The sequence below is a fragment of the Notolepis coatsorum genome (assembly GCF_963971535.1).
Source record: "Notolepis coatsorum genome assembly, chromosome: 12".
NCBI classification, from domain to species: Eukaryota; Metazoa; Chordata; class Actinopteri; order Aulopiformes; family Paralepididae; genus Notolepis; species Notolepis coatsorum.
The window spans coordinates 65,617,799-65,632,310 of NC_140176.1; the positions used below are offsets into that span (position 1 = coordinate 65,617,799).

General features: G+C 43.1%; 1 protein-coding gene across 1 annotated transcript in view; it reads left to right on the forward strand.

Moving 5' to 3' along the window:
* The window catches only part of LOC311237876 (plexin domain-containing protein 2-like), a gene marked incomplete at its 5' end in the record, with an annotated part of 135,945 nt that extends 121,648 nt beyond the window's left edge, over positions 1–14,297 (forward strand). The window contains 2 exons of the mRNA XM_084325851.1: positions 12,136–12,302; positions 14,083–14,297. Coding sequence (XP_084181977.1) covers positions 12,136–12,302; positions 14,083–14,202 — 287 coding nt within the window. The 3' untranslated portion in view covers positions 14,203–14,297. The remainder of the gene's footprint in view (positions 1–12,135; positions 12,303–14,082) is intronic.
* Between the last annotated feature and the right edge of the window lie 215 nt (positions 14,298–14,512).

Genomic DNA, 14,512 nt, shown 5'->3' on the forward strand with positions numbered 1-14,512 from the left:
CTCCCAATACGAAAACCGGTGGAGGGTTTTTAGAATGATCACCATCTTCCAGACACTCCAGTGACGAAGACAACATTGCCGTATTTTCTCGAAAATAGTGAGAGAGAAAATAAAGATATGATGTCAACGTATCTCCTTGTTCTTCCTTTCCTTGTAAACAATATTTTTCTCCACGTCAAGTGGGCATATGAGCAACACGTTGCTTGTGATGAAATTTGAGAAGGAGATGAGTGTGTGGCACCACCCCTGCTTATATAGGTAAGCGGATGGGGGTGTGGCCAGATGAATGCTGGCATTTAAAGGTACATTTGTGAAATTATTCAGTGTATATATGCTGAAGCGAGATATATGCAATGAACGCTGAGCGTGAGCTAGTGTGGAACAGAACTGAAATAATGAGGCAGTTTGACATCAGGCACATCATTTTGACAGTGACCGGTTAGAGCTAGGAGATATTTTGGTACATGCTTCTCATTTATTTGGTAAAAAAAAAAGTTTACAGTGGTTTGCCTTAAATAATGTTTGGCACACAAAGACCGAACTGACTGAAAAATATAGGCAACATTTGTCAAAGTATTAACTTAGTGCAAACAAACAAAATAATTAAACTTTTCTATTTTTGTGGCACATTTTGTGGCACATTATAGACAAAGGCCATCAACATAAAGTATGCATATGCTCAACCATCACTAGACTTTCTTATCAAAAAGGAAAAGTCACTGTTATTTAAAATAAATAAATCATGTGTACTAAATATATATTTACTTTTTAATTGAATGAAACATTATGAAGTATTCTCTTATGCCGCTTTTCACTGCATGGTACCTAATCGACTCAACTAGCTTTTGCTTTTTGAGCGTCTTGGTAGCCGTATTTGAAGTGACGTCACACGAGGAAGTAAATAGTAAACAGGAACACAGCGTTGGAACCTGGAGAAGCCCTGATGATATAATATAAATGAATAGCCAATAAATGTGAAGTTATCTTTGAACCTCTGTTGTCAAGCCTCGTCAATATACCCCCCCTTCCCCACTAATGGAACTGGTGTCGTGGAATCACTTCGCTGTGAGCGTTTCCATGGTTAGCTCGTGGCTAACGTAACGTTAGCCTAGCTCATGGCTAACGTTAGGTAGCTTAGTTACTGCCTCTCTGGGTGTAACAATAATCAAACAATACACACATGCCCCGAACCGTGGAGGTCGTACCGAACGGTGTACGGTTCGAATGCGTACCGTTCCTCCCCTAGTAGTTGTCTACACATCCCCTTCTGCTGATGCTAGCTCTTTAGATAGATTAGCTGAGCTCCTTTCACAGTATATTGACTCTGAGGTGATTGTCATGGGTGATTTTAATATTGACTGGTTGAGTGGTGCTGCAAAGCACCTTAACACATTGGGCGCCAGCCATTAGCCTTATCCTTGTAGCTAGAGCGCCAGGTTTCCATAGCCTACTTTCACTGTGCGTCACTATGTTTGGAGAGCTATATCTATATTTTATATTATAGCTATGGAGACAATACTATGGTCATTTGACAGTGACTGTCTTCTGTCAACATGCAAAAAATAGATACTTTTTTCATGTATACGTTCCTGCGTTATCCCTTGGTGAATATTGTATAGTTTAGGAGTGATCTGGGATAATTCCTGAAAAGCTGAGTTATAGGGCAATATGTGAATTCTGCTATAAACGTTGGCGTTTCTTGCCTGGACACGCTACTATTTCCAAATCAAATGTATATAATAGGTATTATGTTTCATCATGAATGCATGAAAGGGGGGGGGGGGGTCGTTTTTTGATGCTTTGATAGCCAGTAACCGCATTCGTTTTGAACACCACACACGCTGATCAGCTGGATCGATATGAAAACATTGTAGGATCAAGGTGAAATTGATGTCATATAGTCCTTACCTTTGATCGGGGTTATTCCAAAAATAATATTCCAATTGTCTGATCGCAATTTCCAGTATTGATGTCCATCTGGTCCCGGACATAATTTGGCACAATTTATGGATCGAGTGTGCTAGATGCGCTTCGAAGTGGTTGGATGAAACGGTTTACTTGGCTCCGTCTAAATTCTGCGCCCGGAGGGGTTTATATGTAACACAGGGTGAGATATAAGGTTTCAAAGGGTGGACAATACTGCCACCTAGCAGGATGCGGCTGGTATTGTACTGTGGCGATCTCAGAATGATTCCCTATGGGAACACCGAGGTCCGTGAATGAATAATGAATAAAAATATTGAATAAAAGAAAAAACAACCAAAACCCGAGAAATCTCGGGTCTGGCGCCCAACGCATGGCGAGTTAACCCGGGATATCTCAGGTCTGGCGCCGAATGTGTTAAGGAAATCAGTGGTAACCTCAGTCTTTCCCAGTTAGTTACTGAGCCCACCAGGCCAAACCTTAACAATGACTCTAGGTCTACCCTTATTGATCTTATTTTTGTGAATAAATATGACAGGATTTCAGCTTGTGGGGTTTTTGACTTGATTTAAAAGAATTATAAATCTTTTAATCACCAATCATTTTTAGATGATCTTATTTTTTTTTATACTTATTGTAACACTGGAATTGATGTTCAGTTAGCCCTGGACTCCTTTGTAAATACATTTAATTAATTAGTTGACAAGCATGCTTCTTTTAAAAAGGTCTGCATTAAAGATAGAGTAATACCCTGGTTTTCTCAGGAATTGTCAACCCTAATTAAAGACAGAAATGCTGCATGGTCTCGGGCCAGGCGTTCTGGAGACCCTCAACATTGGCTTTATTTTAGGCAAATTAGGAACAAATGTACTGCAGTAGTAAGAAAATCCTAAACTGATTACTATCTGGAGTTGGTTACAAACTCATTCTCTAACCCGGCAAAATTTTGGAGTGCGGTGAATATGGACAAAATAAAATCATCTAATTCTTTACCCTCTCATATTAAAGTTGATAACTGTGTGATCTCTGAGCAGAGTGCAATTTGTGTTGCCTTCAATATGCATTTTGCAGAGGCTGGTAATTTATTTAATAGGAACTATAAGCTGTATTTGATGCTTGGCAATCAATAGATTCAAAGTGTTCTAGAGGTGAGGATAACTTTTTTTTATTAAGTTGGCTGCACCAGTTATCACTGAGCAGATCACTTATATTTTTAATCTCTCTATCTCCTCAGGTAGATTTCCTCTAGCTTGGAAATCTGCACGGGTGATTCCTTTACATAAGGGAGGTGATAGGGATAACTTAGATCATTATCGTCCATTACCTTGCCTAGCTAAAGTCCTGGAAACACTAGTAAACAAACAACTAGGTTTTTCCTTTCAATTAACTCCATACTTAGTTCTCAGCAATCTAACATTGGGTTGGATGATAAGGCCTGTGTCTGGTTTCAGAATTATCTATCTTCTAGGGCGGCAGTGTGTGAAGTTAGGTCAAGCCCAATCTGAATTCTTGGCCATGACTAAAGGTGTACCACAAGGTTCAGTTTTGGGTCCTGTCCTTTTTACAATTTATATTAATTATATTGTTTCTTCCTTGTATGGATGTCATGCCCATTTGTATGCTGATGACACAATTGTGTACTGTATTGCTGACTCTGTACAGTTGGCCATTGAGAAATTGTAACTTTCCTTTTATGCTCTACAGCAGTGGTGCCCAACCAGTCGATCGCGATCGACAGGTAGATCGCGGGCTGATTTCAAGTAGATTTCGATTAATAAAATCTGATTATTAAAAAAAATATATATATATATATTTCTTTTTTGCAAAATCAACTCTGCCTCTCCTTGTTAACTACAACAAGCTGTTTGTTATTTAAGATGAGGTCGGACTCGGCACTGACAGATTTGTGTTCATTATGCTGCTTTTATAAAGCCTCAAATGACGGCTTACAATATACAATTTTGGCTGGTAGCTTTTGGCTAGGTGGTAAATTCAAAAGTAGATCTTGGTTCAACAAAGGTTGGGCACCCCTGCTCTACAGGATGCCCTTGCTAGTCTTAAATTGGTTCTTAATGCTAGTAAGACAAAGTTTATGTTGTTTTCAAGAGCCAGAAATATTCACTTTGATGATGTGCAGATATCTACTGTCAGTGGCTCTTGTATAGAGAGCGTCACTGAGTATAAATACCTTGGCCTATGGCTTGACGAGAAATTTACATTTAAGTTCCATGTGGAACTTAAATGCCTCTAAACTGCGACAGAAAATTGGTTTCCTGTATAGAAACAGACCCAATTTTCCTCTATTTAGTAGAAAAAGAATAGTTGAATCAGTCTTCTTATCAGTTTTGGATTATGGTGATGTAATTTATAGGCATGCTGCGGCATCAACTCTTAAACCTCTGGATTCTGCATATTATCACTCAGCTCTTAGGTTTATTACTGGTGACAGATATGATACTCACCATTGTGTCCTGTATGATAGGGTGGGTTGGCCTTCTCTTACAGAAAGGCGCAACAAACACTGGTATTTATTTATTTTTAAAGCCCTTATTGGTAAACAACCTGTTTATATCTCTTCACTGTTAGATTGGAATATTGGAACCTATTTAACTCAAGTTTGTTCTGATCTGGGGAAGTCAGCTTTTTCCTTTGATGCCTCTAACTCATGGAATGTCCTTCAACTCTCTCTGAAATTGGAGGTTTTCCCTTCCCTTGGTATGTTTAAAGTAAACGTATGATTTCAGACCATTTGTAACTGTTTTAGCTGATCTTTTTAAATTATTTTAAAAAAGAATTATATTTTTACTCCGGTGTTTAATTTTCTGTGAATATTGTTTGTATTATGTACTGTTTACATTTTGTAAATGAGGGAAACCTCAGAAGCTTACGATTTTGAATAAAGGTTGAAATGAAAGGAAATATGTATACATGTATACCACTATATCAGTACACCTCTACATGTGTATGTATACCTATACCACTATATCAGTACACCTCTACATGTGTATGTATACCTATACCACTATATCAGTACACCTCTACATGTGTATGTATACCTATACCACTATATCAGTACACCTCTACATGTATATGTATACCACTATAGCAGTACACCTCTACATGTGTATGTATACCACTAGCAGTACACCTCTACATGTGTATGTATGTATGTATCAGTAGGCTACTGCCCTACAAAAGCAGCAGTAATGCCTTTGTGGAATGAATGAATGAAAACTTTATTTAACAGATTGCAGAATGGGTACAATACAGTACGGCTCAATACACACAATTGTTAAGGGATGCAGACCAGAGAAAGACTTTTGTCTTGTTTACATCAGGGTCCCCCATTTTCTATTTATAGTGAAACAGAGTAGAGTAGAGTAGAGTAGAGTAGAGTAGAGTAAAGTAGAGTAGAGAGATTGACAGTAGGAGAAAAAGGTTGGTGCTCAACAAGCTCAAGGATGCAGAATTCAATGAGATTTATGTGAAAACGTGACTATACAATTATGTTTTTAAAAGTGCCTTGAACAAGGATGCTGAATCTGTACATGAGCCCTGTCACCTTGTTGTAGGAACAGCCACAAGGGGCCTGTTGTCCAAGAACCCAGGGCTAAGCAGGTGTACGGATGTCTCCTAGCTGTGAGCCTGTTTTGGACTCATCTCTATCACTTTCATCAGTGGCGTCCTCTGACCTTGGGAGGCTCTCTGACTACACTAGGAAAACGCTAAGGCGATTAACTACAGCCAAGTGTTCAGATAATGAGCCTGTCTCAGTGGACTGTACTCCAGAACACCACCCTTCATCTCTCCTATTCTAAGAAGGGGGTGAATTACTGTATGAGTCTATTGACAGCCAGTTCTTATTAGTATCATGAGAGCCATTAGGCAGGTGAGCGAGTGGTTACTGTGCCGTCACTGTAATGTGGGGCCATGGTCTCTCTAATTTATCCTACAAGCTCTCAAAAGGTCTAATGTGCTTTAGTGCCGTCTGAGGCCTCCATTGTCCATTAGTGTCGTCTCAGTCCCCTCTGGTTTTTAGCTAAATCACGGGGACAAAGCTAATGGATGGTTGGCGAATTAGGCTATTGGTTACCGGTGTGGCACTTCTCTGTGGCATTTATCTGAACCCATCAGTTACTAGTTACTTTGAAGACAAATATTTTGCATAGAAAACGTGTATGAAGATTATGTACTTTCACATTTGAACCCTGTCAACTTCAAGAGGATGTAATCAGAGCAGCAGAACTGGACTACATACCACTTTAACATAACCTTTAATCAGAGCAGCAGAACTGGACTACATACCACTTTAACATAACCTTTAATCAGAGCAGCAGAACTGGACTACATACCACTTTAACATAACCTTTAATCAGAGCAGCAGAACTGGACCACATACCACTTTAACATAACCTTTAATCAGAGCAGCAGAACTGGACCACATACCACTTTTACCATAACCTTTAATCAGAGCAACATAACTGGACTACATACCACTTTAACTACATAACATTTAATAAGAGCAGCAGAACTGGGCTACATACCACTTTAACATAACCTTTAATCAGAGCAGCAGAACTGGACTGCATACCACTTCAACATAACCTTTAGAGGTCAATGGATTGAGGGTTGAATGCTCCCAAGCACTGGAATACACAAACGTCATGTAGAATGCATACTTTTACTTTAGATAATTTTACTTAAGTAGAATTTGAATGGAGGACTTTTACTTTTACCAGAGTATTCATTTATATGGGTATTTCTACTTTTACTTAAGTAAAGGAACTGTGTACTTCTTCCATCACTGCGTGAGTGAGTGAGTGAGTGAGTGAGTGAGTGAGTGAGTGAGTGAGTGAGTGAGTGAGTGAGTGAGTGAGTGAGTGAGTACAATTTGCCATGCATAGCCCACGGCGGCAGTCCTGCGCGCGCTCCTTGGGAATAATAAATCTATACCAAAACACATCCATGACTTAGAACACTGGGGGGGGGGGGGGGGGTCACCATCTTCACAAGTGTTTCAAGCTTATATTGAGTTATTTTCTTAAAACAAGTGACAAAATCTGCCAGTGGGATACGGGAATTTCACGTGTAGAAATACCTCGAAGTGACGCAGGTCACTCCAATCATTTCAAGATGATTTTGCTGGTTCCGAGAACGTCTTTGAAAAACAAGCAGAATTTTATTGCAACACGTAAAATTCCCTCACCGCATTTGCATAATAACAAAACAAGACTTTATGAGACTTTATGAGATAGAGATTATTATTATTTTTTATTTTTTGGCTGTGAACTTGTTTTCATGTTTTCATGACTTGGACCATGTGTTCTGAGGCTGGTGGTTATCCTCTCTCTCTCACTCACTCAGCTATGACCCGATATAAATAATATTTTGAATGGATCCACACCCTTGTCTCCACCATCCAAATGGCTTTTAAAACGTTCCATTCCCTCTCCACTGCTGTCTCCTCTCCTCCCGTCTGCAGAGGACACTGTCAGTCAAGAGACAAGCAAGGCTCCCGCACAGGGTCTTGGTGGAGCTGTCTCCGCTAAGCCTGCGGCTTGTTATCTAACTGTGTGTTAGACTGCCAGGCTGGTGATTTCTCCTCCACCCCTCAGTAGTGCACCACCCTCCCTCCTCCCTCCACCTCCACCCCCGCTAACACCTCAGACAAACAACCTGCCTGTTTGGCCCTTGCGGCTGGTCAAATGATTGGAGTCAGAAACCTCTCAAATACACAAACGGCAAATTGCATTTCGAGCAGGAGGGGAAATAACTAACTAAACAACCCTCGGAGAAACGTCACATTTGTTTGATTTTAGAGGATAATCAGGAAATATGTCAAAAATGGTATAACATTCTTTTTTATTAAAAAAAGGTAAATGGTGCATTTATATATAGCGCTTTTATCCAAAGCGCTTTACAATTTGTTCCTCACATATTTACCCATTCACTCACATTCACACACCAATGGCAGAGGCAACCATGCAAGGTGCCAACCTGCTCATTGGGAGCAATTAGGGGTTGGTCAAGGACACTTCGACACGCTGCCCGGGAGGAGCGGGAATCGAACTGGGAACCTCCGGTTTACCAGATGACTGCTGCCGGTCTCTTTCTGCCTGCACAGCGGGGCTAAAAGCCTTTAGTGACACGAGCCACGTTTCAAGAGAGACTACCTCCTCAGTGTGGAATGGGCTCTGTGGCGACAAACAAATCTTCAGCAGCTCATTTAGAAAACAAACGTGTAATTTGTCCTGTTGGCTTATTAATATGACTGCACAATCCATCTATCCGCTCTTCGTTTTGTTTCCCATTTGCAGCTAAGTGCACATAATGGTTGAAGTGACGTTATAGACCACTCGTGCACAATGACTGACTGCCCACGCGCAGGCACACCGTCGACCGGGACGGGTTTGATTGCCACTCTGTTATTCTCTCTCCGATGGATATCCACGAGGCAGGCAGCCAGGGGAGAGACCAGACGGCTGACTGTGCCTCAGCGGCGGCTATAGCTGCTAATTAAGGGCAGAGAGGACAACAGAAGGGTGTGGGAAGCTGGATGGGGAGGTGGGTTGGTGTGGGAAGCTGGATGGGGAGGTGGATGGGTGTGGGAAGCTGGATGGGGAGGTGGGTTGGTGTGGGAAGCTGGATGGGGAAAGCCACGTTTCATAGCCTGGTGCGCATGCGCTGTGACACCAACGGCGGAAATACACGGCTCGCTCTGTAAGTACCACTCGTTTTGTAACAATGATTTAAACTGTTTATTAGCAACTCCGAGCTTTCAGACCCCAGCGCCTCGCTGTGTGAAACCCTAATTGTACGCTGGGTACCTTTGAAATTCATATCTGATATATTTTTGACCCACCCCCAGCTCAGAAGCAGCGATTGATGGTCCAAACTAGCCTGGTAGCTACATAGCTGAGAGTGACTGCGGATACCAAAAGCCCCTGGCTTGCAGATCGCAGTCACGTAAGGGGCTAGGAACAACCAGGAGATCACTGTGACAGAGAGTAATGCAGTCTAAACAGTCATAAATCTTTTATTCAACTTCAGCCCTGATCATAACAATTTAAAAAAAAAATTGTTTTGTTCTTTTTTACAATAATTTGTGATACCCATCACAAACACTGGCATTTAAAGGGTAAAATTTCACAAATTCCTGCATCAGAATGCAGGAAATTAAGTCTTTGTAACAAAAAAATATCCTGGTGGGGGACCCCCAGATCCCCCGCTTAAAAAGTGGCCTGGTGTGTGTGTGTGTGAGAGAGAGAGAGAGAGAGAGAGAGAGAGAGAGAGAGAGAGAGAGAGAGAGATTAGGGCTGATAAATGAGGCCTTGGCTTTATAATTGACAAGGATTAATGAGGGACAGTTTGGCAATGCACCAAACTTGACTTGGACATTAACTTCTTAAGGTCTTATATCATTTTCTGTTCTATTATCTATCACATGATTGCTCTAAGCTTGACCCGTCCTGCGGGGACCCTAATGGTCTGTTAACAGCCTGGACTGTTAGGCATGTAGGCCTCATAGATAGGATGAGAGAGAGAGAGAGAGAGAGAGAGAGAGAGAGAGAGAGAGAGAGAATATTAACTACAATTGCTTGGTGTGTGTGAGAGAGAGAAGTACATTTGCTGAAATACAGTTGTTCTTAATTTTCACACTTGCTATGTGAGAATGTTAGTTATTATGTTCTCAATGCCCCTTGCATTGTATGAGAATTGTGTGGAAGAGTTTGCTATTTCTAGTGCTACCCCTTTGTACATTGTGGCTGTGTCTGACAAAGGTTAACAATAAATAATGTTATTAGGAATACATTTGCCTCCTGCGTGAAATGTGCATAGCTGAATAGACTGTATTTTAACGTCGGTCATATGGGAGTCGGTCATATGGGAGTACTTGGAGAGCCAGCTACGTTCTCAGGTGGTAAAAAGGTTGAGAACCACTGCAGTATATATTCCTACGGGATGTTTTGTCCCTTTGGTTCCTTTCAAGCTTTAATAATAATAATTATTATTAATAATAATTATTATTATTATTATTTAGTTGAGAGTTCTCTTTTCTTCTGTCAAATTAGTGTCAAATTACTGGGCTATTCACATTGTCACTCCTTGACTGAATTCACAAGGAGCCTGCTTGATTGTAGACTATGGTCCAGACTTGAATCCAACAAGGTGCTTCAAAAGGCTGAAGGATAGGAGTGACTATTTTTACGATGCCATTCCACACACAGCTATGTCAGATGGGACTGTCATTGAATATGGTCAGTTACCAAAAGGCTGGGTTTCTGAGAGCTCCCGGTATCCTCCAGGTGTCATCATCCTCCCATCGGCACCGCGCTCCGCTAACCTTGAACCGGGCTTATCTCTCACTCTCATCTGCTGGAGCAGAGGACTGCACATGAATGACTAAACAGGCCAGAGAACAGTGATGCTAACGATACACTGCCCATCAGCACAGCACATAAAAGATACGATAAGATGGGTCTTTATTAATTTCCTTGGGGGAAATTCTGGAGCAGAAAACACCAAACCTTGGCTTTTATCATTTCCGTCTGCAATGGAAATGTCCCTCCTCTAGGGCCTCTCTGTATTGTTTTTAAATTAAAAGAAAAGCAACACAATCGACTTAATTAATGTTATTTATGTATTTATTTGATTTGAACCTGGCTCTTTTCAGTCTTACATGGTTGGGAGTTGTTGCTGTGCCTCTGACTAGGTTATGAAACCAAACAATGGCTGGGTTCTTTCACCATGGTGACATTTTGTGCAATTACATTTTAATCACCAGCATCAGGCATGTTTATGATGCGTTTATGGCATGATGACGAGCGGGGGAAAGAGACCGGTATCGGCGACTGATGAGTGGCCCCTACTGGTCAATAGGGGAACTGCTGTTCTGAACTATTCAGTGTGATTGTGTGTGTGTGTGTGTGTGTGTGTGTGTGTGTGTGTGTGTGTGTGTGTGTGTGTGTGTGTGTGTGTGTGTGTGTGTGTGTGTGTGTGTGTGTGTGTGTGTGTGTGTGTGTGTGTGTGTGAGAGAATTACCCTTTTGAAACCAAGTGAACCATCATTGCGCTTAGAAGATTCTTCTGTGAACGGTAAAGGTGGTGGGAGGGTAGGAGCACCACAGACAAACAGGTCCCTTCTAGCTTCAAACTGTGCACCAGGGATCCAGACTCTCTTGTAACACTTCATGTATTCAGTACTGAAGATATATCATTATATTACTTTGACTACCCTGCTTTAAGTGATGAATAAACCAGACTTGACTTGGCTGCCCAGCCCTTTAAAAGCTGGTCTGAGGAGGAGAGTTGTTTCTGGACTAGACTTCGTTACACTTTATCCCTGATTTCCCATAAATATGGAGGGTTGAGGAGTGATGACACAGTGTCTTTGATGACAAATGCATGTGAGGTCATTTCTATTCAATTGTTTTCGTTTGGTTTGGAGAAGCGTGACGTAACTGATTGATGTACAAACATCTCCTTGGAAATAAACTGAAAAATGAAGAGAGAAGTGTGTGTGTGTGCATGAGATGGAGAGGTGTGTGTGTGTGTGTGTGTGTGTGTGTGTGTGTGTGTGTGTGTGTGTGTGTGTGTGTGTGTGTGTGTGTGTGTGTGTGTGCGACTGCGCGTACATGCGTCTTTCTGCCTGTAAGTCTATGTGTGTCTCTAACAGGCAATCTAACAGACACTCTAACAGACTCTAACAGACACTCTAACAGACTCTAACAGACTCTAACAGACACTCTAACAGACACTCTAACAGACTCTAACAGACTCTAACAGGCACTCTAACAGGCACTCTAACAGACACTCTAACAGACTCTAACAGGCACTCTAACAGACACTCTAACAGACTCTAACAGGCACTCTAACACTCTAACAGACTCTAACAGACTCTAACAGGCACTCTAACAGACTCTAACAGGCACTCTAACAGACTCTAACAGGCACTCTAACAGACTCTAACAGGCACTCTAACACTCTAACAGACTCTAACAGACTCTAACAGGCACTCAACAGGCACTCTAACAGGCACTCTAACAGACTCTAACAGGCACTCTAACAGACTCTAACAGGCACTCTAACAGACTCTAACAGGCACTCTAACAGACACTAACAGACACTCTAACAGACTCTAACAGGCACTCTAACAGACTCTAACAGACACTCTAACAGACTCTAACAGGCCCGTTCTGGTCTGTCTTCCCAGCCATGCCGGCAGACAGCGCCGCAGCGAGGACAACGGGGACGCACCCCCTGCACACCGGCCTGATCCTGGGGGTTCTCATGGTGATGCTCATCATGGCTGCCGCCGTCCTGATCACCGTCTACATCTACCACCACCCCACCTCCGCGGCCAGCCTGTTCTTCATCGAGGTGAGTGGGAACGCAGCATCGCCGTTGTATCATCAGGTGTATCATCATCATCATCATCACCATCACCCAAAAGGAAAAAGGGTCCCCTCTGGTCAGGGTTTGTGGTTATGGTTTATGTCCACATTAACCGTAAGATATAATAATGATGATAATAATAATAGTCATCATCATCATTGTCATCTTCTTAGCACTCCCTTTGCTATAATAGCATCTCAGTGCTATTATAACATCAGTGTCTTTTCTTCAGAAGCAATGACCTTTCTCCTCAGTATGGTAAGCAGATATCTTATAGCTGCATCGGGTGGTTTGGAGAATAGAAAATGACCTCAACAACTAGTTGCAAATGCTAATCACACAAATCCAGAGAGGATTACCCTTTTGAAACCAAGTGAACCATCATTGCGCTTAGAAGATTCTTCTGTGAACGGTAAAGGTGGTGGGAGGGTAGGAGCACCACAGACAAACAGGTCCCTTCTAGCTTCAAACTGTGCACCAGGGATCCAGACTCTCTTGTAACACTTCATGTATTCACTGAAGATATATCATATATTACTTTGACTACCCTGCTTTAAGTGATGAATAAACCAGACTTGACTTGGCTGCCCAGCCCTTTAAAAGCACATGGTCTGAGGAGGAGAGTTGTTTCTGGACTAGACTTCGTTACACTTTATCCCTGATTTCCCATAAATATGGAGGGTTGAGGAGTGATGACACATAGTGTCTTTGATGACAAATGCATGTGAGGTCATTTCTATTAAATTGTTTTCGTTTGGTTTGGAGAAGCGTGACGTAACTGATTGATGTTCAAACATCTCCTTGGAAATAAACTGAAAAATGAAGAGAGAAGTGTGTGTGTGTGCATGAGATGGAGAGCGAGAGGTGTGTGTGTGTGCGTGTGTGTGTGTGTGTGGGTTTGTGCATGAGATGGAGAGGTGTGTGTGGGTTTGTGCATGAGATGGAGATATGTGTGTGTGCATGATATGGAGAGAGATGTGTGTGTGTGTGTGTGTGGGTTTGTGCATGAGATGGAGAGGTGTGTGTGTGTGTGCGTGCATGATATGGAGAGAGATGTGTGTGTGTGTGTTTGTGTGTGCATGAGATGGAGAGAGATGTGTGTGTTTGTATGTGCATGAGATGGAGAGAGAGGGGGGTGTCTGTGTGTGTGTGTCTGAGATGGGGAGAGAGGGGGGTGTCTGTGTGTGTGTGTCTGAGATGGAGAGAGAGGGGGGTGTCTGTGTGTGTGTGTCTGAGATGGGGAGAGAGGGGGGTGTCTGTGTGTGTGTGTCTGAGATGGGGAGAGAGGGGGGTGTCTGTGTGTGTGTGTCTGAGATGGGGAGAGAGGGGTGTGTCTGTGTGTGTGTGTCTGAGATGGGGAGAGAGGGGTGTGTCTGTGTGTGTGTGTGTGTCTGAGATGGAGAGAGAGGGGGGTGTCTGTGTGTGTGTGTCTGAGATGGGGAGAGAGGGGTGTGTCTGTGTGTGTGTGTCTGAGATGGGGAGAGAGGGGTGTGTCTGTGTGTGTGTGTGTGTCTGAGATGGGGAGAGAGGGGTGTGTCTGTGTGTGTGTGTCTGAGATGGGGAGAGAGGGGTGTGTCTGTGTGTGTGTGTGTCTGAGATGGAGAGAGAGGGGTGTGTGCATTCTTGTGTGGGTGTGTGAGAAGGAGAGGACCTGTACGTGTGTGTACGTGACCCTCAACCTTAACCCTTGACATTTTTTATTACCCTCGCAACCCCTGATCTCTAACCTTACACATGCCCTGTGCCCTCCCACCCCCACCCCCAGAGGCGACCCAGCAGGTGGCCAGCCATGAAGTTCCGTCGCGGGTCGGGTCACCCAGCCTACGCCGAGGTGGAGCCAGTCGGCCAGGAAAAAGAGGGCTTCATCGAGTCCGAGCAGTGCTGAGGGAGAGGGGGTCGTCCTCAACCCCCGTTAGCCCCCCCTCTCCACGCCGCCACCACCACTACCATCACCTCCTCCTCCTCCTCCACCTTCCTGTCTGCTCCACGGGGGGGGGGGGGGGGGGGGGGGGGGCGTTGCCAGTTAAAAAAAAATATATCACATTCCGGACTCGCCTGCCCTCCGGCTCATCGGCCGGGGAGTAAAAGCTGGCTGTACAGAGTGACTAATGAGATGTGAAGGTCTTGTAACAGACTCTGGATATCCTCCTGTGGCCGTTATACCAGGGCAGCCCCGAGGACAGATCTGAGAACCC